General features: G+C 52.5%; 7 protein-coding genes across 7 annotated transcripts; 5 read left to right on the top strand and 2 right to left on the bottom strand.

Moving 5' to 3' along the window:
• Positions 1 to 3,097: 3,097 nt before the first annotated feature.
• Positions 3,098 to 5,121, bottom strand: AA0111_g3741 (hypothetical protein; the record flags this gene model as incomplete). Its single annotated transcript, XM_028649661.1, has 4 exons — positions 3,098 to 4,226; positions 4,283 to 4,758; positions 4,808 to 5,013; positions 5,073 to 5,121. The coding sequence occupies 4 exons, from the start codon at positions 5,119 to 5,121 to the stop codon at positions 3,098 to 3,100; spliced, it is 1,860 nt and encodes a 619-aa protein (XP_028508603.1).
• Positions 5,122 to 7,945: 2,824 nt separating this feature from the next.
• AA0111_g3740 (Proliferating cell nuclear antigen) lies at positions 7,946 to 9,835 on the top strand (the record flags this gene model as incomplete). Its single annotated transcript, XM_028649660.1, has 6 exons — positions 7,946 to 8,026; positions 8,087 to 8,264; positions 8,895 to 8,935; positions 8,986 to 9,415; positions 9,480 to 9,769; positions 9,818 to 9,835. 6 exons carry the CDS (start codon positions 7,946 to 7,948, stop codon positions 9,833 to 9,835), a joined length of 1,038 nt encoding a protein of 345 aa, XP_028508602.1.
• A 500-nt stretch (positions 9,836 to 10,335) lies between these two features.
• On the top strand, positions 10,336 to 11,783 carry AA0111_g3739 (hypothetical protein; the record flags this gene model as incomplete). Its single annotated transcript, XM_028649658.1, has 4 exons — positions 10,336 to 10,399; positions 10,450 to 10,662; positions 10,708 to 10,825; positions 10,883 to 11,783. The coding sequence occupies 4 exons, from the start codon at positions 10,336 to 10,338 to the stop codon at positions 11,781 to 11,783; spliced, it is 1,296 nt and encodes a 431-aa protein (XP_028508372.1).
• A 174-nt stretch (positions 11,784 to 11,957) lies between these two features.
• Positions 11,958 to 12,763, bottom strand: AA0111_g3738 (hypothetical protein; the record flags this gene model as incomplete). The annotated part of the gene is made up of 2 exons (XM_028649657.1): positions 11,958 to 12,259; positions 12,349 to 12,763. 2 exons carry the CDS (start codon positions 12,761 to 12,763, stop codon positions 11,958 to 11,960), a joined length of 717 nt encoding a protein of 238 aa, XP_028508373.1.
• A 2,451-nt stretch (positions 12,764 to 15,214) lies between these two features.
• AA0111_g3737 (putative glucose transporter rco-3) lies at positions 15,215 to 16,875 on the top strand (the record flags this gene model as incomplete). Its single annotated transcript, XM_028649656.1, has 2 exons — positions 15,215 to 15,312; positions 15,360 to 16,875. 2 exons carry the CDS (start codon positions 15,215 to 15,217, stop codon positions 16,873 to 16,875), a joined length of 1,614 nt encoding a protein of 537 aa, XP_028508342.1.
• A 1,729-nt stretch (positions 16,876 to 18,604) lies between these two features.
• On the top strand, positions 18,605 to 19,009 carry AA0111_g3736 (hypothetical protein; the record flags this gene model as incomplete). Its single annotated transcript, XM_028649655.1, has 1 exon — positions 18,605 to 19,009. One exon carries the CDS (start codon positions 18,605 to 18,607, stop codon positions 19,007 to 19,009), a length of 405 nt encoding a protein of 134 aa, XP_028508371.1.
• Positions 19,010 to 19,790: 781 nt separating this feature from the next.
• AA0111_g3735 (hypothetical protein) lies at positions 19,791 to 20,846 on the top strand (the record flags this gene model as incomplete). Its single annotated transcript, XM_028649654.1, has 1 exon — positions 19,791 to 20,846. The coding sequence occupies one exon, from the start codon at positions 19,791 to 19,793 to the stop codon at positions 20,844 to 20,846; it is 1,056 nt and encodes a 351-aa protein (XP_028508340.1).
• Positions 20,847 to 22,398: the final 1,552 nt, after the last annotated feature.

Genomic DNA, 22,398 nt, shown 5'->3' with positions numbered 1-22,398 from the left:
GAGGTCGAGCGCCCTGTAGTCCTCGGCGATGTTAGTGCGCATTGACCTTCAATGACGGGAAGGTGCCGGACGAGTGTGTGGGCGACCAGGTGTGCACATGGCATCACTGTATCCCAGCAGGAAGTGGCCGTATCTGCACGTCTTAGGACATTTGCCTGCTTCCTGGGGTGGTCTTCGAAAGAGGCGTACCATCGCGGCAGCCGCAGCCGCGCGCACACTGTAATTTTGAAGTACACCTTAGGCGGCAAAGGCCATAGCATAGAGGCCAACGACGCTTCTCATGCACTGTGCCACATCCGGTGCCGCTCTGGCATAGCTGATTGGCGTGAAAACCAGCTAAGAAGTGTCGCACAATCCCTCGCCCTTTAAGCTGAGACGCAGCTATGTTGACAGGGCAGATCAGCGTTCCGGTTTGACAGGCAAATACACGGTGAGGCGCGATATGCCCTGGTGTTGACCTTTCCGGACTGCTCGTGCAACAGGCTGTCGTGTCTCAGCCGAGGGTCCTCCAACGTCTGCAGCGTGTCTTCTAAACCACTCGTTACTAAGTACGTATAGCAAGATAAACACTGTGCGTATCCTGGGTCACTCGAGAATCCATTCTTATGGTGGTCATTCCTCTTTGCATCTCATAGACGCGGACCTGTAAGCCATTTTCAATATATTGATCTTTCGCCGAAGAGTGGAAAACTGACAAAGACATAGCGCACGCAGGTGCTTCGCTTGACTTGACAGTTGGCTTAGCGACCACTAAACCAGCTTCGCGTCATCTTATGGGAGCCATCAGGATCATATTGTCGAAGAGGTTGTTCTGCTTTGTACGTCTGTACGGGCAAAGTCTTCTCAAATAATTTCCAAGACGGTCTCGGGTAACCTTGGCTTCATGGCGTACGATCAGACACAGAGGCGCGACGAGGTGCCTTGGTCACAAGAAGACAGAGAGTATAGGAGAAGAGCACCGTTCGCATCAGCAATTGTTTGCGATAGTGGAGCGGAACAGGCAGGGAGGATAACTTCTCCTGGATCTGAATCTGAAGAGTACGTTCAGCAGAGCTGGTCGTCAGTACCCACGTATGTCCAGCCTCACGAGGCCTACTACCACAACAGCAGCTACCAACAACCTCTCTTGCTAGGACACAACAGCGCATACCAATATCGTACTAGCACAGTAGCTGTCCCGCAGAATGGTCCAGTGCCAACATTTGGTTGTCCAACGCTGCAGCCCTATGCAAATTCGTATCAGTACGTGCATGCCACATGATGAATGTCAGGCATCCGCTGACCAGGTGACAGATACGAAAGTACTTATTCAGCAGCCAGTTACCCAATAGATCCGGGGTACACTACCGTAGGACCGGCGCATGTGTCCCCATCGCCTTCGTCCCCTACGCCAAGCTAGTATGTGGTACTCTCGAAACTTGCTCGCTGGCGCTGATGTTGGCGTAAAGCCAAAGCCCGCAATATTCTTATGCTGCTCCAACGACGAACGTCTCCGCATCACCTCCAGACGTCAGATACTCCATGCCACTGGTCCAGTCACTAGAGACATCTCCGATCGATGGCGAGTATAGCGTACTCTGTCCGTATCGCTGTGGCACTGTCTTAACAGGTGTACACGCATTAGGAAATCTAACGCGTCACCTCAAGACTCAGGCTTGTGCAGGATCCAGTCGGGCCAAAGTTCGATATCCATGCCCCATTGAAGGTTGTGAAAGGCAATATGCTCGATCAGATGGGCTAAGAGTCCATATGCGTAGACGACACGGTGCGCCTCCTCCCGTACCGCGAACCGATGGCATCGTGGATGATGACGAACAATAGACGAGTGTGGTAGCAACCATCCTTATCGCGGGTCAACGCGGGCCGGTGGAGCCGGTCCCGAGCAAGGACGAATTGTTTGGTGTGCTCTAAGTTTCTTGTCGATTGGCTCTGTCTTTCACGTCTCTTTCTATCCTTTTCTATATCTCTTTTTTACGATGCAAATACCTTAGAGTGGCATTTCTCGAGTAGACATCGACATTCGTGTTGAGAAGAGTGTGATCTTCCTAGGTTGGTACTCGGCAGAGGGGCCGTGTCGTTAGCTGCTTTTTCAGCTGTGAACCCGGAGAAATGCGTTTAGATCTGACGTTGCCTGTTCATGAGAGTCGTAGAAACAGGGATAGAACACAAAAGAAGCGAGCCGTTCGTCGTCATTCAATGCTGCCTAGCAATAGGGCGAGATGAAGATGGTCCAAAAAGCAAGTTCACACGATGACTGAGGTCGGTGGCAGGCGCTGGTGCCAACGAGTCAGGATCACCTGGTCGTCTTGGGCAAGAGCGGTTAGTCCATCAGTCGCGCTCCATAGTGAACTCGGGTTCAGCTGCACCCTAACGCGTTCAGGACAAAATGTCACCGGGCATTGTTTAGGGCAACTCTCCGGAGTAATCCGTGGTTCGTCAGTTCTTGCATCTCATCTGTGTAGCTTAGTGATGCACAAAGAAAGAGAAAGAGCATGTCGCTTAGGTGAACAGCCTCTTCGGCTGCAACTTTTATAGAAAAGATGATGAAAAGTGTATTGCTTCCATCTGAACGGAAGGTAGCTGTTTGATGTCAAGACAATGCATGCTAACACATCGAGTGTATTCGCAACCTTAGTATGTGCATCTCGTCGTAAGATATTACTGGCTCTTCCTGTCACATGTACTGTGGAGTACCAATAGCCGTTTTTCGCTACCAGAATGTTCAAGGATGGTGAATTTCCCGAAACTAACACGCCAGCCACGTCGTCCCGTGCCCGTGATCCAAGTTGTCCAAGTGCTGGAAAGACGATAGAGCTAATTGCGAGCTCCTCAGAACCGAGCTTATACGTAACGATATTGATATTTGTCATTACTATTCTGTGTGGGTATTCTGACCACAACATATGCGTTATAGACATTAGTCCTGCGACTCCAAGGTATGTGATAGAAAAGTAAATGCGACCGCGGCAGTGGTATAGCGTAAATGCCCAGAATCAAATTGAGACCCGATGTGCGCCAAGAAACAAAGCAAGCGAAAGAGATGCGACATCTGGTAGCCGGAATTAGTCCAAAACGGTGAACAAAAGGAATTGATGCTTCAGAGACTGGTAACTCGTGCGCCGGCTGGGGGCGCTGAGACTCGGTGTGGCCTTAGATTTATGACTGACTCCAATTCTCGCAGCATGTTGGTATTCGATTCTCGCTGTTCACGTAACGAGGCTTGACGAGCGCGGTCGTCTTGGATCTTCTGCATGCGCTCTTCTCTCGACATTGTAGCTCGTGTCTTTGGAAGGGCAATAGCTTCGAAAACTTCGTCGTCGGACGTACTGCCCTGGTCGCTCGATGGAGCGCTCTGGTGGGGACTCAGCAGGTCGCCATTAAGAGCACGCAGAGCATCAGACGGACTGCCTTCATCTACAGCAGTCAAACCGCCTAGACTTGGAACAGGCGAGCGCAGACCGCTGGATGCTTGGGAGATCCTGCGCTCATGCCGATCGATGTTCAGGGCGAGCGCATTCTTGCCTGCCTCCCAAGCTTGCACCAAACTCTTGAGATCTGCACCGATTGAATCGTATTGTGCGAGGAGGGAGTGACCCAAGTCGGTTACGTCTTCGGTATCTTCCAAGCTCTTATTGGTCTCTTCGCGGAGTACTTGCATCTTGGCTTGCAGACCGCGAATACCGCTCGACAATCCAGATAACTTGCGCACGGAATTGCGAATCTTGTCTCGAGCAGGAGTTGGTGCGACCTTGGCCGGCGATGGGAGTACGAACTGCTCTTCTTCAGCGAGCACGCGGTTGAACTTCTCGCTCCACTCTCCGACGGGGCGAGCCGTATTCAACATGGAGTCGACCACTGTCGACCATCGCGCAAAATCGGGTTTGCCGCCATCTGCCTCCATTGCCAGGAGAGAACAGAGGTATACACGTCGTAGGATTGATAACCGATACTGCAGGATGCGCAGGACTTTTAACGTTTCGGCATCGTCGAATTCAGATTCGCTGTAGCCCAGGGCGGCCTCTTGCATGTCGGGATTGCTGATTTCGTATACGTCGAGATACTTTTCCAAATCATCTTCTTGAATTAGTTGTTTCAGATTACGGCACTGTTCAGTGAGTATGGGAACGATGTCGGCGTATGCAGCTCGGAGGTTCTTGCGCAGCCGCTGGCAGCGACGGGCCTGCCCCTTCTCTTCGATGCGGGAGATGGGAGGCAAGGGACTGCTCCTGCATGGTGTTAGCACTCGGGCTGCAGAGTTATGGCGGAAGGCAAGGTCACGTACAGGCGATAGCCGCGTGACACGAGCTCCACTTCTTGGATCAAGGCAAGGGCAGATGACGTCGAAGCCTCGAAGGCTTGTAGATTTGTGACCAGGTCCGAGGCGCCCTTTACGGCCTCCTGACGCAGATACTGCAGCCACTGCCGGCGCATGTACGTGTAACCGGCGGTAAAGACAACAGCGAAGACCAGCATCACCAGCAGGGTTCGGCTCTTGCTGAAGACGGGCTGGCGGCGCGACCAGTGCACCAGCCATGCCAGCGCGAAGGCCGTCGTGCCCGTGGCCGCTGCGCCGATGGGGTTTATCCGGGCGACCTTGAACTCGTGAGAGCCGGGGCGTCCGTCGGTCGCGAAGCTGGGAATGACGGATGCGCGCAGGCCTCCTTGCTCGCCGAGCAGCTGGGAAGCGACGATGAGGTAGCGGAACTGCTCGAGGAAGCGTTCGTTGTCTGCGCGGCCGATGCGGGAGTTGACGGCTTTCTGTGTCTTGTTAACGAGCATGTACGAGACAACCAAGGCGCACACGTACCGAACAGGCCGTGTGGATGCGGGCGATGGAGCCATGGCGGGCGTGGATGCGCAGCGGCTGTGGGAGCCGGTCTCTTATCCTCGACTGCAGCGTCGACGGTCCGCGGGGCGCGAAGCTCTGCGGGAAGTTGGTGGATGTCGATGTCTCGGAGTCGTGGTCGTGGTCGTGGTCGTGGTCATCGTAGGGTGATGGCGCAGTGCCTTGTCCTGGACGGCGGTTAGTACCCACGGCGCACGGCATCGTCATCGTGCTAGGGGCAGCCCACCTTCAAGCAACTGCGCAAGAGGCGAGTCGTCGGATATCATGTTCTCCATGTCGCTACCGCCGCATGGTGCGATTTTGGCTGTCGTCGTCGGTTCCCGCTCAATCGCTTGTGATGGCTGCGGGTGCTCTAATCCGGAGATGGAAGGTGCCCGTGATATGGAGATGGCGGGGATGGCAGCTGCAGGGGCGGCGGGCGCGTGGTCGGCGTGGGGTCCAATGGTGGCCGTGGGAGACGTGGATGAGGGCGATGCAGGTGTTGTTTGTTGTGGGTAGGGCAAGCAGCTGGCAACGAGGGTTGTAGACACATGTAGTAGTTCGGTTCGGATGGTCAGCTAATAGTAGTACTAAGCTCAGGGTCCCGGGAAATGAGCCAGTAGTCTGTGATTGGCATGAAACATTCATGGGGAACGTTCGCTCGTTTACGGTTTACGCACCGGCAAACACACCCCCCTCAGACATGTTTACCCCTTGTTCCTTGCATATGCGCGCGTAACCTCGAGGCGCAATCGTCGTGGCTGCCGTCTTGACCAGAAAGCTGTGCATGCTCGTCGCTTTGGCCTGTATACCACTGCCTTGGCCGACAACCATCTCAGCCAACTGTGTGTCCACTGCACCCGTCGAGGACGCGCCCCTTCTTGAGCCTCCGGAGCAGCGGCGAGTCAGTCGCATAGCCTCACATATTCTCTGACCATGCCATCCTAGACGCTGGACGGACCAATGTTCCCCATCCCACCTCCGACCCATTCAATCCATACTAGTGGATTACTCGCTGCTCCGGCTGATTAGATATGCTCGGCTTCCAACACGTCCGACATGCTGCAACGAGGCTCAGGTGTTGTATATACACCGCAAGGTACGGGTGCCGTCGTAATCGATAACAGTGCCGATGACGTACCTGCAGCATGGCATCTGCAGCGTGGCCGGCTTGCAGATCCCGCAAAAGCAACTCTGTAGTTCCATCTCAATTCTCCGTGCTGAGCTAATCGCGACGCGGGCTTACCAAGCACGACATGGTGACCTTGTACACATTTCGAAAAGAAGGACTGACTGTCGACAACGCTTCGCGGAACAGGACCGCAGGCAACGGAGGAACTACTCTGCATCTACAGCAAGATCCCATCATCTTTCGACTACTTGCCACCACTTCCCTCATGCTCGGACTTAGCTGCTACAGCCACGAGCATGGGGGTCGTCGCGCCATGGTACTGCTTCGGCGCAACCCGCAGACGCGTATCTAGATACTTCTGTTTACTTGATCCAGTCTGGTCTATCCGGATAGCTTACACAAGATCCGCTTATGACAACGGTTAGTCGCGTTTCAACCTCCAGGGTATCCGGGCACTGTGCCAAATTGCTTCGCCCGTGGCGGGTACAGTCACAAGTATGAGCCGTAGCCTTCCAAGCAGGGCCGTCTATCAAACCATGTCTATGTACATGTACTTTGGATGGCTGCCTCATATACTTTATTCATCACGATTACATACGACACACGCACATTGTTTTTTCTTCTCTGGATTCCCACACTTGACATTTCCTTGCCAACATGGATGATAGCATGATACAAAGGTTGATGGAAACTGTCCAACTCATAAACACCAATCTCGATACCTCACCTGCTTCGTGGCGGGACCAACTACCAGCAATTCGCAACACGATAGTTTCTTTCGAAATAACTGATAGCGTCCCGGAAGAAGAGCGCAGGAATTGGCAGTTGCCTCTTATTAGCGTCTTCCAGCGTGTAGCCTTCGCCGATGCTGATAACGGTGTTATTCAAGACTTAGCAGATTGGTGCCTGCGTCAGCTAGTGACCTTACTCCAAATATACCCCGACAATGTCGACATTCTGACTCGTAAGTGCCTTTGTATATATATATATATATACATGCCCATTACCGCTAATCGTTATAGTAATCGGTCGAAACTGGTTGCTGAGAGCGCAAAAGGCTCTGTCAAGCATTGCGCGTACAGAGAGAAATTCCTTCAGTAGCGATACAAGCAACTTTAGACTGCTAAGCTCAACAACAAGGGGGTTGGTTGAAGCCGAACAACGACTACACCAAGCAGTCTATATCGAAGCGCGAGGATTACTGTTGCCAGCCACAGACTATCTCCAGCGTGCGGTATACGTAGCAACAGAACAGGGCATCGTTACTGGACATCTCCTTTCTATGGTGAGTAAAGTTTCGGCCAATAGCTCGTCTCGTTAACCTTGTGTAGGCTGCCGAGGCGTTTACGAGCCTTGGAAACATCACGTCCGTCATGGCGAACGGTCGGTATTTCCAACAAGCAATTGCTTATTTACGAGCCGCAAGAGATACCCCGAACTACTTCCTATCACCGCATCTGGAACAGTAAGGACTTAGTCTACACGATAGAGCAACGGAATAAGCTGACACGCCAAGGTATCTGGACGGGTACGGGCCTCTCTATGACGACGTGTGAGTGGAATTAGTAGAAATTCTCTAGCTAGCAGGTACACCATAATGGACATATTCTCGAATCGCGATACCTTGCATGTCGATGCATGTTGGCAGGCGCTCAGAAGGTTGGACAGGATGCTGTCAGGGTCTCGGCACGGACCACAACCCACCTCCGTGCATCCAACACCGTCACCCCATAACGAGAGGTATCACAAGCAGCCAACATAGCGTCACTGCACATCTTGGAGCCTTTCCGGAAGTCCCGCTCTCGTCGCAAACATCTCCGACAGCTGCACATCGGCGCGACGTCACATCCGAGCATCCATCGAGCCGCCCGGACGAAGTTGCAACCGTACGGCCGAATCAAACACCCCGACCCTCGACCGACTACCTCCGCAACAACCAGCGGAACTTGTCAAGTTCCAGGCGCATAACACACAACACTAGATACACAATGGCGGCATCAGCCCTGGACCAGGAGCGACAACTTGCCATCGACCCAATCGTCGGCACCAGCGTCCAGCACAATACCCAGGTACGCCTTTGTCCAAGCCACACCAGTCTTGCGCTGTCCACTAACTCGTTCGTGCTATAGGTTGTCTCCAATATCCGCAGTCTCACGGCATCGCTCTTCGGTGTCGCCGCCGGCACATTAGGCCTCGAGTCGTATGCAGGCTTCATATTCTATCTGCTGGGCTCGCTAGTGGTGTCGGTGCTGCTCTTTGCGCTCAAGACAGATGGCAAGCCAGGCGCATACTTCTATCGGCCACTGGGTGACTTGTGGTTGGGGGATGTTTTTGGAGGGTTGATGGGATTCGTGCTTACCTGGACGTTGTTCTATGGCTTGGTCAGGGCGTGAAATCATGGAGCTGCACACTGCAACTCGGGTCGACCATTAGAATTTGGACATGTGGTAACCACAGATGCTGTGGTCTTGACGACATGGAAGAGCACTAGCCTTCGAAGCTCACAAGCTCTGAGATACTCCAATATCACCGGAGAAGACGCTCTCTGCCATAAGCCAGAAAGTGGGCAATCGCTACTATGCGCAAAGGCGAGGGTGTCAAAAGCCCAGCCAAAGAGAAGACAGCTTTTACGTCTATGAACAAAGTACTAAGCACTTATCAAACCGTGACTTCTCCTGCTGCATCCGGCACCACTCAGGCACACAATGTAAGGTCTTGGCGGCACTTTATGCCCTGTGCTGATTTAGCGCGTGGCCGACGCGTTTGCCAACCACTTTCGCGTTCCCCTCCATTGATTGTTGCCTCCACCGCAATTGTCTCTTGCACAACCACGCTTCGTATACCCCCTTTAGCGCCATCGTACTCACTTAATCTTCCTCCATATTCAAAAGTGTGTATTTCCTGCCATGTGTAGCGAACGAAACTAACCAAGTACAGTGCTTGAGGCACGCTTAAACCAGGCCAACGTCCTAAAGAAGGTACACTCGCGCAAATAGAGCTCGGCGAAAGCTGTTCTAACGATGAACAGGTCGTCGACGCTATCAAGGATCTCGTGCAGGACTGCAACTTCGATTGCAATGACTCGGGCATCGCGCTCCAAGCCATGGACAACTCCCACGTCGCCCTCGTCTCTATGATGCTCAAGTCCGAAGCCTTCTCGCCCTTCCGCTGCGACCGCAACATCGCCCTCGGTATCAATCTGGGATCCCTCACAAAGGTGCTTCGTGCTGCTGGAAGCGACGATATTCTCACCATCAAGGCCGAGGATGCGCCAGATGTTGTCAACCTGGTCTTCGAGACCAAGAGCGCAGCCAGAATCAGCGAATATGACATTAAGCTCATGGACATCGACCAGGAGCACCTGGGTATTCCAGAGACGGACTATGCAGCCACAATCACGCTGCCTGCTGCTGAGTTCCAGCGCATCTGCAGAGATTTGGGTGCATTGTCCGAGTCGGGTACGTCTTTTGACATTTGCGACAGCGTGGCCGGAAGTTGAAGTACGAGCTAATGTCTATCTAGTCTCAATCGAGTGCACCAAGGAGGGCGTCAAGTTTGCGTGCTCTGGCGACATTGGTTCGGGTTCCGTCATCCTCAAGCAAGACCCTAGTCTCGAAAAGGAGTCTGAGGCTGTCCTGATTGAGATGAACGAGCCCGTCTCCCTTACATTCTCGCTGAAGTACCTGACCAACTTCTGCAAGGCCAGTGGCCTGTCAGACTCAGTCAAGCTTTGCCTTTCTAGTGAGGTGCCTCTGCTGGTTGAGTACGCTCTCCAGGATCAGAGCTACCTGAGGTTCTACCTCGCACCCAAGGTAAGAACCCACTTCTCACTATTGCAGTACCATAGCTAATTTGGACAGATTGGCGACGAAGAGTAAACGCATCATGATTTCATTGACACACGAGCGGCATGTTTTCAGGATAGATGTGGGGGATTTGCGGCGCAATGGCTTTGATATGCATCGAGCGTCTGTTAGGTTCATGATTCTGGTGTGCGACATTGGCGAGTAGGCGGTCCCGCGTGGTGTTCCGCGCCCTAGGCACAAAAGGAAAGTCACTGCCCCACTAACGCTCCACGTCATACCGCGTGGAATTTCAGATAAGGAAGATCAACATAGTAAATCAACAACATACCCCGCGTGCACTTTTGTACCTGCATTCCACCTCCTCTACCTGCTCTTTTCTCTCTCTGGTGTAAAAATGGCCTCCGACACGCTAATACCGGACACGCGCGTGCTTGCGATTGCCAGTCATGTAAGACTCACAGGCGGAAGACATGTCTTGTAACTAACATGCGACAGGTAGTCCATGGGTGAGTCGCGTGCCGTCGCGATACATGCAACTCACTGACATTGAGCTGAGCTATGTCGGGAACAAAATGGCCACTCTTGTCATGCAATCGCTAGGTTGCGACGTATCCGCAATCAACACGGTGCATTATAGTAGGTGCACCCGGCATCCTTCTTGGACAAGCGCATAGCTAACAACTCAGGCAATCACACGGCATACAAGCAAATCAAAGGCACCAAAACATCCGCGACCGAAATCCTCGACCTTTATGAAGGACTACGTCAATCAAACCTCACCAACTTCGATGTACTCCTGACAGGATACATGCCCAGCGCTGAGGCCGTGCAAGCAATAGGGACGATTGGCAGGGATATCAAGCTCAATGCTGGCACGAAGCCTGGCAGCTTCTTCTGGGGTGGGTGACTGCGCGAGGTGACAGGTACAAGACTAACCAAGATAGTGCTCGATCCGGTCATGGGCGACAATGGCAAGTTGTACATTCCAGAAGATGAGGTGCCAGAGTACAAGGGGTTATTGCGCGAAGCAGATCTCATTCTCCCGAACCAATTCGAGGCCGAGTAAGTAAATCCCGAAGTCTTGCGGAACCAAGCGTGGCATTTGTTGATAGAGCATAGGTTACTGTCTGATACGCCGATCACCGATCTCAAGTCCCTTGCCGCTGCGATCCAAGTCCTTCACAAGACCTACCAGGTCCCTCACGTAATCATCACGTCCCTTCGCTTGACGCGCGACAACCAGACTATACCCTCGAGACCAGTGTCAAAGGCTGGCACAGGCACGAATACTCCCTCGGATCCTCAGCATCTCGATTCAGCAGCATCCCAACCAGGTTCACAACCCCAAGCGCCACAGATCGACCTCAACGATGTCGAAAACCTTACCATCATTGGCTCCACCGCAACCTCGGACTACAAACCGCGTCTCTTCCGCATCGACACCCCGCAACTACCTCTCTTCTTCTCAGGGACAGGAGACATGTTCGCAGCGCTGACAATTCCCCGTCTGATTGAAGCTGTACACGCTGCTTCTACGCCTGAGTTCAATCTTCATGCGAAATCAAGCTGGCGGTCACCCGACCATGTGTCGGCTGAGGAACTTCCTTTGGCGAAAGCCTGCCAGAAAGTTCTCGCGTCTATGCAAGCCATACTCACGCGCACAACGTCGGTCTGCCAGGAGAAGATGGCTGCATATGATGCTCGCGCTGCAAAAGAGGGCCGTGGTGGAGGGGACGAGGCGGATGAAGAGATTAGCAAGAAGCGTCATTTGGCGCTCATGAATGCTAGTGAAGTCACAGTGCCGCGGTACGTGAAGGAGATGTTGGATCCGCCGGATCTTGAAAGGTTCAGACCACGGACAGTGTACGAGGGCGAAAGTGTGCCTGACCATGTTGGCGAGAGGACGCCTGACGACTTGAATGTGCTGCATTTGGGTGTTGGAACTAAGGACGGTGGTGCGATGCAGGTACTACAGGAAGGCAATCAGGGCAAAGCTGTCAGGAAGGACGAGAGTTCATGATATTTGATTGCATAGCCGTTCCGCGTTAAGCTTCGTTGGCCGAACTATCGGTCGCTCCTTGATTCGATGATCAAATAGAGACTGGAACTAAGTTAGATAACAAAGCATCCATCTTCTTGCCACGATCAGCACGGTGGCTCACCAGCATGCCCTAGATCATAGACATATGCAGACCTAAGCCTTGGTACCATCCGTTGCTGCAGCAGCAGCAGCCGCACCAAAGCCACCCGTGCTGCCGAAGCCTCCAGCACCCCTCACTGTATCCTCTAGTTGATCGACCACAACTACGTCGGGCATGACAACCCGCTCGACTATAAGTTGGGCGATTCGGTCACCAATCTTGACAGGAAAGTCTGTCTCTGAGAGATTGGCGAGGATGACACCAACGGGGCCGCGGTAGTCTGCGTCGATAACGCCAGCCATGGTATCAATGCCGTGTTTGTAGGCAAGGCCGGAGCGAGGTGCTACTCTGCCGTCTGTACAAGAGATCAATCAGCATCGTGCTTCTAGATTGCCCACGAATCGCGAGACTGGAGAGTGGATTTTTGAATATAGGAACACGTACATGTCCCGTCCGGCACCGAGATCTTGATGTCAGTCTTTACCAGAGCCCGTCCCCGTGCAGGAATCACAGTGTCCTCTGCACTGTACAAGTCATGTCCAGCAGCAAATGCGCTTCCCTTGGTCGGCGCCTTGGCATTTGGGCTCAGCAATTGGACTTGCAATTGTTGTTCTGCCGCTGCTGCTCCAGCTGATGAGGGTGCGGCGGTAGGCGCTGAGGGTTGTAGTGCTGCCATGTTGTCGTGGCTGGGGAGATGTGTAGCCGCCAAGGGTGTGGGTGTTGCGGCGCCCGAATCTGTTCCTCGTGGTAGAGTGGAGGCGTGGGAGAGAGGTGTGGGGTCAATGACTTTTGTTCGCTTTGGGAGGGGTGATGAGGGCAGAGATGGCGGCTCGTGGACTGGAACGGGGGTTTCTGACATTTTCTTCTTGGACGTCAATCTGAGGTTGTTTGGAGGGGCGGTGAAGGTGGTGAAAGACGCGTTCGGTGGGGAACAGACGACGCGTTGAGATGCGCTTTCATTGGCTGGTTGGCGAGGACTGCTTTCCACTTTCCACGTCTCTTGCGTCTTGTCTCTTGTTCATTCTGTGGCAGTAACTCGATGCACCATCTCGCAACCATCTGGCTACAATGCGACGGGAGTCAACGTTGATCCGTCAGCCATCGTCATTGCTGCCACCCCACGAAGAAGAGTGCTAGTCGCAGCCCAGACGTTGCGCGCCTCGAATATGCGCATCGGAGCAGAGCTCGTCATCTTCTTTGCAAGCGAGCAAAGTATTCCCATGGTACCTTTTGGTGCTGCGTGCGCAATGCATTTCAGCTGATGTCGTGTCCCTCATGACCTCACAGCCACTCGTGGAAGGACTGTGCCAAGGGGAGAGGTGGCTAACGTCGATCCCCCGCGTTGAACACAACGGCATCGATGAATCCCAGACGTTGTCGTCATGTCTCACATGGTTATGTGGAGGTGCCCGGGGGCTTGCAGATTTACATTTCTTGGTTGAGGGAATGCGGCCAGATCGATTGAGCACACTATGAGAGGGTGTAAAGACGTCCATCCACAATGAGAGTAACGGCTTGCGAGTCAGACACTCCGATCCGACACTGTCGGGCGAAGTGTTGGTCCATCACACGGCGACCCCGTGACTTCGCCAAGCCACCTTGGCCTCGGAGCTTGAACAGCGATCTCGGGAGCTTGACATAACCTGCGACTTTGGCTCCGACTCGTCATGTCTGCAAACTCCCCTTCATCACGGCCGTGCCCATCACGAGACTGCTAATATTTGAGTCTCGTGATCATTATGAAACTGCTGCTCCATGGGGAAGATTGCTGGGAGGAGGCGGCGGCTCCGACATTACCAGTGCCCCATACAGCGCTACTGGTCAGACACCAGTCTCCAGGTATTTCGGGGTGACCTTGACCTGGCTCCAGTCCACATGACCAGCCGTGCCCTGCTTCAACCTTGGAACCTTAGGGTATTGAATGGGCCCCGATTGTTGAGCGGAATGGCTGACAGACTCCGTGCATACAGAGTACGAGATTTTCGCCTCCAGATGCATTGTGCAGCTAATCATCACCACATCGTCAGTCCGGCACTGGTTAGTTTGAGAAAATCCTCCCGATAGTTCGACCAAGCGCTGGGTGCATGGTTCGAGGCTACTGTAACCGGCTCATATGGTTGGCCGAGACCACGCTAGCGTGATCAAGCATGCTTGTTGAGCCTCACGGAGTGCTATGGGAACTAATGTACCCCGTTTACCCTGTCGTTCCTATGCGACTTTGGCGCGGCCCAGAAGCAAAATCCTGCCACGCTACTCTTTCCCCACCTCTCCGATGAGCGCTCCGTTTCTCACAGATCGCTGGCTGGTATCAGCTCGTCGGCCAATGTCAGCAATACCGAGCACCAAAGCAGCGATATTCCAGAATCCTTCCACGACTATACTGCATACAGCTCGATGCCGTCTGTCTAAGCTATCGTCCACGAAAAGGCTTGTCTGAGCTTGGGGAGCCCATCGGTAATTGCAACGGCCAGACACTCACACACCGCAGACGCTCGTTGAAGAGCGATGCGTTGTGATCGTTTGACGATCGAGGGATGACGAACAGCAAGCCCGCATCTCTATCCTACACATTGCTCCACAGTCACGTCTATCAAGCAGTAGCGATAGACGGTGGCTGTCTGCACATGAATGCATTATCCCCGGTATGAGGTCAGTGGTTCACGACATAAACGAACCCGACTTGACAGGTCGCGTTTGCTAAACGCAGCGCTACTGGCCTAGTGCCCTATCAGCAGACTGCCCACACGCCACATCTTCGCCCCAGCACGCGAATTGCGTATCACTGTTGAGCGCGCGTGTCAGAAGACCAGCCGCGTCTGGCACGTCGTCTCTGGGAAACTGACAATACTCACCATCGTGTTCCAGTAACACGGGCATGGAATCGCTGAACAGCGTTGCGCTAGTTGAATCTCGACTTCCCAGTTTGCCAATCTGGCCAAAATTGGCTCACGATGATCTGAGCGCTTTGATAATCACAGTCCTACGATGTACGAGTGGTCCCCATCTCGTCTGCTCTAGGTCCAACACTATCCTGGCTAAGACCACACACTAAGCTTCCCCAGCACCTTCGGACCTATTCTCACTAGCTTGTTGGCCAGCCGCGGGACTAGCGCGCTCACTCCATGCTTCCAGTCTCCAGACTAGGCGGCTGCCCATGGAGATCCCCAGGCTCATGGAAACTCTTCCCCAAATGTACTTAAAGATGGTGAGCCCGCCGTGAAGTAGCAGACATCCTCATTCGAGTATTCTACTCTCCCTAGACTTGAGTCTTCCTTCTCCATCTCTTTTACATATCAGATCGTTGCCAATCATGGGTCTGATGTTGAAGAAGCCTCAGGGCGTAGCTGGCTCGACAGCGCCCGCCATCCTGGTCGGCTTGTTTGTTGCCTTCGGTGGTGTTCTGTTCGGGTATGCGAGTTCTAGCTCTTACCAAAGGACTATGCTGACTTTCATAGTTATGATACTGGTACCATTGGTGGTATCCTAGGAATGAAGCACTGGCGAGAGCTTTTCAGCACTGGCTTCAAAAACCGTACTGACGGTCTCCCCGATGTCACCGCCGAACAAACCTCGTTGATCGTCTCTATCCTCTCTGCTGGTACCTTCTTCGGTGCTCTGACTGCCGCACCTACTGCTGATTTCCTTGGTCGCCGTCTCGGTCTTGTTGTCAGCAACATCGTCTTCTGTGTCGGTGTCATCCTTCAGACTGCTGCTACCGCTATCCCCATGTTCGTTGCTGGACGTTTCTTCGCTGGTTACGGTGTTGGTATGATCAGTGCCACTATTCCCTTGTACCAATCCGAGACCGCACCCAAGTGGATTCGTGGTACCATCGTCGGTTGCTACCAGCTTGCTATCACCATCGGTCTGTTGCTTGCTGCTATCGTCAATAACTCCACCAAGGACAGGGACGATACCGGCTCGTACCGTATTCCCATCGCTGTTCAATTCGCCTGGGCTATCATTCTCTTCATTGGTTGCATCTGGCTTCCCGAGACTCCTCGCTGGTTCATCAAGAAGGGTCACCCAGAGAAGGCTGCTAAGTCTCTTTCCACCCTTCGCCGCCTTAATGTCGAGGATCCCGCTCTCGTTGAGGAGTTGGCTGAGATCACTGCCAACCATGAATACGAACTGTCTCTTGGCAAGGCCACCTACCTCGACTGCTTCCGCGGCAACCTAGGAAAGCGTCTCTTCACTGGTTGTGCTCTCCAGTCCCTCCAGCAGCTCACTGGTGTCAACTTCATCTTTTACTACGGAACGTCCTTCTTCCAGAACTCCGGAATCAGCAACCCCTTCGTCGTCAGTATGATTACCTCTTGCGTCAACGTTGCCTCAACCTTCCCTGGTCTTTACCTCGTTGAGAAGTGGGGTCGCCGCAACCTTCTCCTTTTCGGTGCCATCGGTATGGCTGTCTGCCAATTCATCGTCGCCATTACTGGTACCGTTGCTGGCGTTGATAACCAGTCTGCACAGAAGGCTTTGATCGCATTCGTCTGCATCTACATTTTCTTCTTCGCCTGCTCATGGGGACCTGTTGCCTGGGTCGTTACTGGTGAGATCTTCCCTCTCAAGGTCCGAGCCAAGTCTCTCTCTATGACTACAGCATCCAACTGGCTGCTCAACTTTGCCATTGGATACGCTACCCCATACATGGTCAATGACGGTCCCGGCAACGCCAACATGGGTGCTAAGGTCTTCTTCGTCTGGGGTGGATGCTGCTTTATTTGCATCTTCTTCGTCTGGGCCATGATCTACGAGACCAAGGGACTTTCTCTCGAGCAAGTCGACGAGCTCTACGGCAAGTGCTCCCAAGCCTGGAAGTCCCCTGGCTTCGTTCCTTCCCTCTCTTTCCAAGATGTCCAGGACATGCACGCCGACAACCGCCGTGCTAGCCTTACCGAGATCGAGGCCGATGCTTCTCGCAAGAGGAGCGCCACCTACAACGAATACCCTGAGAAGCACACTGTTTAAGCGTCTACCACCGAGACGCATTGAATTCACGAAGACTAATGAGAGTCGCTACTACCCTTGTAAATACGCAACTGGCGGTTTGAGTTTCGCATGATAGCGCTGCGCACTGTATATATCCATCGTCCATGAATTATGATCTGCATCACCTCATCCACGTCCATAATTGCTTTCCTCGTGCTCTTACCCTCATTCACTTTCCAATCCACTTCCAATCCTCTCTGACGGAAGGATAATCGGTAACTACCAGTCTAGATCCCGCCACTCACGCGATCGCTTCCCGCGTCTTGATCCCAACGATCGATGCCCAACCGCCAGAGGCCAACCGGTCATCTTCCGCAACACCATCGTGTTTCCCCAGGTTTACCCCAACTCTAGCGTCGCGGGTAGCGCCATCGTAGCGGCTGACTCGGATATAGCCACCCGCAACCTTGATTGGCATCGTAACAGACAACCTCTGGTCAATTATTCAATTTGTAGTCGACCTAACTGGTGGATAAATGGATATTGTGTGTGATGGAAGAAATTGCCGCACGTCACAAGTCTTTATATCAGCTTAACATCAGCGACTGTCTTGCTTCCAATCTGCGAAGGATTTTGCCACTTCATCTTCGCGACCTTTGCGATATAATTCAGGGCAAATGGTGATAAGTAACGTCCCCAGCTGGGCGTGGGCTTGTCAAGCTTTCCCCACCCCCCCCCCCCCCGAAATCCACATCATGTGATCTATCACGCTGATTTGCCACGGTCCGACTGTGCTGGACTTCCATACAAGATACTTTTTCCAAACAAGAAGTGGTACTAGCTATGTAGGGCCGACTGTAACGATACCACGCCCTCGTTTGGATCGCTGGATTGAGATCAGGCGTGAAAACCATGTACAAAAAGTCAAAGCAGAGAAGTCGCCTGGCCGAGAACGCCTGCGGATAATGCAACGATAGCTGTAAATGACAAGCTCAGTAATCAGGAACGAAAATTTGCTTGTGGATGCGATTATCGTGATGTCGTTGCCAAGTGGCTATTCGTGAAAATCTCAGTCTGTGTCCGGAGAGAGGCGGCCGGTTTTGGAGAGTAGAAAATTGACGCGTAACGCGACAATATTCTGACGCAGTCCGGCAAACATACTCTAAAAGTCAAGAGACTTTCAATACAAAGAAACGATGGTTTATATCGTTACTTCAACTCTGCACTTGATAGTTCGAGAATTGTTCGAAGGTGAGACATGATGCTGTATATGGTGGTAGAGGATCTTCTGCACTGGGATTTGGTACATGACGCGTGCCAAGAGACCAAGCGTCACTCTGCCTCGGTCTTTCCGACCCGACCTTTCGAAAGCCTTCACAGTTTACAACGGTGACCTTCCAAAGCTTGTCGCAACATAGCTCTTGCTCATGATTGTGTTTGACGTTTTCAGTTTGTCTTCCGCAAGAAACTATCGTGCTTCCACATGAAACGCCATCCTCCAATGATATGCCGCCACGCCTTTTGAAACGAGTGTCCTCCTGTGAGCAATCATGGTTTTGGTGATTCCAGAAAGTCGGTGAGGCAAGAGGACACTCACCCCATGGGTGCATAGACAGGGTGGCCATTGCGCAGCTCCAGACTTATTCGCGCGCAAGCAACACGCTCAGTATCGAGATCTTTCACTACTCCCTCACAATACACAGTCTCTTCTTCAATACAAAGACCTGCTAGGCTCTCTTCCATGTCTCCGCAAATGCTGACAGCCTCCATGAGATTAAGCACGTTCGATGTCCTGAACGAGGCATTATACGGCTCCGCATACGGTTTCGGCGAACGTGTACTACCCCTGGAATTGAGATCCCGCACCCCACGATTCTTCCTCAAGCTACCAGTCACCTGCCGATACAAAGACGACAAACTCACTCTTTTGTTTGAGAAAGTTACAAAACCGACCTGGAACGCTCTTTGCGAACATGTCGGAGAAGAACGTACTATCAGAGTCATACTGGATGATGGCACGCAATCATACGACGCAAGGCTTTCATTGCCAGGAAGCGAGCCGCTCGAAGACAAGAGGACAGAGGTGGACCTTCGGTGGCAAGAATATGAAGAAGCGGTATATGTGCTCAAGAAGATCCTTGCATGGATAAAAGAAAAACTACTGAGACGATAAATCAAGAGACTTCCCCAACGCTGATTGAAACAGTGACATCTTATCATCCGCAGATTGCCCGGCTCTCTTGGTTGCTGCCAGCATGCTAACTTGTTATGATGTAATCTCCGATCATATGTTGCTCTTCAATATACCTCTGGCATTGAGCAAGCATGCCGAGTGCTGGAAGCTTGCGGCAATGGCATGACAAAGACATTTGCCGAAGAGCGGGTTGATGTTCAGCAGGCCGCCCGCCGTAGAAGATTTCGTCTCGAAAAAAGGAAGAGTTGTCATAACAACGCGACTGGCCTAGAAGCCTGGAAAGATTCGAATCGATTCCAATTCCCGACACGTCAACGGAAACTAGATTAGTGTCGCGCAAACGCCTTCCTTAATCGGGTTTCCACGTGTCCCGGCAGATCGATGATACACATTCTAGGACTCGCCCCAGATTGACGTCTTCACCGCGAGCCTCGTCCGAGAGTTTTGCAGACTTGTCGCCTCAGACCCATACCCTTATCGGACCGGTGAGTGCGGGTTTAACGGATATGTTGTGCACGCACCGCTTGAGGCTCAAAAACGTCGTCAAAGTGGGTCCGATACCAACGGCGTAGATCGGCAAAAGAGCAAAACACTAGGATAGTGATACGGTAACCTCATACCGTCTCTTGACATATTACAAATGCTGGAAAACTTCTAGAAAATGCGTATAAGTATAAGACTACAGCTGGACAAGTAGGGAGTTTGCATCTCACCAAACAATTGTACCTCTCTCACACACCACTACATTCATCAAACAATCATGTCTTCCTCACCAGACTTCAAGGGATGGGTCGCTCACGACCCCTCTGCCGCCGACGGAAACATGCAATGGGGTGACTACACCCCCAAGAACTTCGAGTCCACCGACATCGAGATGGAGATCAGCCACTGCGGTGTCTGCGGCTCTGACATTCACACTCTCCGCTCCGGCTGGGGCCCCTCGGACTACCCTCTTGTCGTCGGTCACGAGATCATCGGAAAGATCACCCGTGTAGGAGACGATGTCAAGGACCTCAAGGTCGGTGACCGCGTTGGTGTTGGTGCTCAGAGCGACTGCTGCGAGAGCTGCAGGCCCTGCAAGACTAAGCAGGAAAGCAACTGCAACAACTTCGTCATGACCTACAACGGCAAGTACAAGTCTGGCGACAAGGCCATGGGTGGTTACGCAAAGAACTGGCGTGGACCTGCTTCTTTCGCCATTCCCATTCCTGAGGGTCTGCCTTCAGAGTACGCCGCTCCTCTCATGTGCGGTGGTGTCACCGTCTACAACCCCCTCGTCTCCTACGGTGCCGGCCCAGGAAAGCGCGTCGGTGTTGTCGGTATTGGTGGTCTCGGTCACTTCGCCCTCCTTTTCGCGAAGGCTCTCGGATGCGACGAGGTCGTTGCCATCTCCCGTTCTTCAAGCAAGAAGGCCGATGCTATGGAGCTCGGCGCTGACAAGTTCATCGCCACTGGCGAGGACCCCGAATGGATGACCAAGAACGCCGCCGGCCTGGACATCATCATCTCCACCATCTCTGGTGGTTTCCCTCTGGACCAGTACCTCAACCTCCTTGACGTCAACGGCACTTTCGTTCAGCTCGGTGCTCCTGACGACCCATTGCCCTCTTTCTCCCCCATGGGCCTCATCTTCAAGAACTTGAAGATCGCTGGTAGCTTGATCGGCACCAGGCAACACATCCGCGACATGTTGGAGTTGGCCAAGAAGACCAACCTGAAGGCTTGGGTCCAAGTTAGGCCCATGTCCGAGGCCAACGACGTCATTGTCGACTTTGAGAAGGGCCTTCCCAGGTACCGTTACGTGCTCAAGAACTAGGAGTTTATGAATGAATTAGACGATACCCAGTAGATGTAGATTTTGTAGTATAGAACAATTCGAGTACTTGTCTTCTCGATCATCTTCCCCACATCACGATGTTCGCTATCCGTGTTAATCCCCGCGCAGTATGACAGAGGAATCCTTGTCGACAAGAATCTGGTTGCACTAGGCGAGGATGTAATGTCCAATCACGATCAGATCTGGTCACTAAGTTGTTGGTTGCACCGAAAGACTGATATCCAGGTTCCGAGCACCCCATTTCGGGTTACGGCGACATTGAGGGAGGGCAGTGATAGGCGCAACGCTTACGCTAATTTTGAGGCCTACACCAAACCAATCAGCGCGTTGTTCGCTTTTGTGAGCATATAGTCGCCTTCAAGACCTGTTTTCATGCTGCTTTTCTTCTTCACCGTGGGGCCTGTGGCCACCTCAGTGTCCACTCCTTTCGTCTTTCATTTCATCCTCTCGCGTCGCTCTTCTTCGTGTTCTTGGAAGCCTGGAGCGTACTTACAGAACACAGGAGCCACTGCTACGTTCTTATTGTAGCGTTCAATTTCCGAATCTAGAGGAAGCGCCTTTCAAGACCAAGATTTACATCATCATCATCTTTTTATTGACCCGCGTTTGCTCGACCTTCGAGAAACTCCATCCTGTGTTCCACCAGCGCACCAGTCCTCCCTATCCGCACAAACCGAAGAAGAGCATCAATCACCCTCCGAGATAAATGGATTTCCCCTTTTAAACAATCACGTCACATCCTCCCCATGGTCACAACATTCTTTTGCAGCCCTATATGATGACTACGAACCACCATCGTCAGCATCACTACAACCTCAGCAGCCTGCTGCTATCTTTGAGAACCATATTTGCCAGGTCTGTGGAAAGACGTTCCAACAGCTCTCAAAACTGAGGTTTGTAAGATATTGAGCAACCTATTCACAATGTTAAGCCTCAGTAGATTGCACTTGCGGACACACGATACCTACAAATGCGAACCTTGCGATACATACTTTCAAGATAGCAAGGATGCTAGAAAGGATCTAGAACGACACAAGCAGACCAAAGCGCATCGAAAAAAGCTTGGTCTAGACACTAGTTCCTCGCTGTTCGTGTGTCCGGTTGAGTGGTGCGCAAAGAGTATGCCGCGCAAGGACAATCTGAATCGGCATATCAAATCTCAGCACCCTGGTCACGGGCGATTAAAGTAGCAGTTATCTAAAGACAATGTAGAAACTTGATGCGAACTATGGTGCTTTGATGTTCATGTTGATCTTCGCCACTTGAAAGACAGTGTAATTAACCCTAGGGCTTTCGCTAGTACACTAGTAAATATGCTTTTGACTCCCAAGTATTCTTCGTCACAGAGAGATGATTAAGACCACGCACATGTTCAGAACTAGAGACCGGATACGCTCATCCGATTGCGTAATGACAGGAGGGCGTATGTTGTGGTAGATAGCCACATGATTTCATATCGCTCCATTGAAAGTCGTTTTCAGATCCAATACGGCTAGGCCATGCAAGATGAAGTCAAAGCATTGGTAGGCCT

Source organism: Alternaria arborescens (genome assembly GCF_004154835.1).
Source record: "Alternaria arborescens strain FERA 675 chromosome Unknown contig_7, whole genome shotgun sequence".
Classification (NCBI taxonomy): Eukaryota; Fungi; Ascomycota; class Dothideomycetes; order Pleosporales; family Pleosporaceae; genus Alternaria; species Alternaria arborescens.
This window is presented reverse-complemented; position numbering and strand designations above follow the sequence as displayed.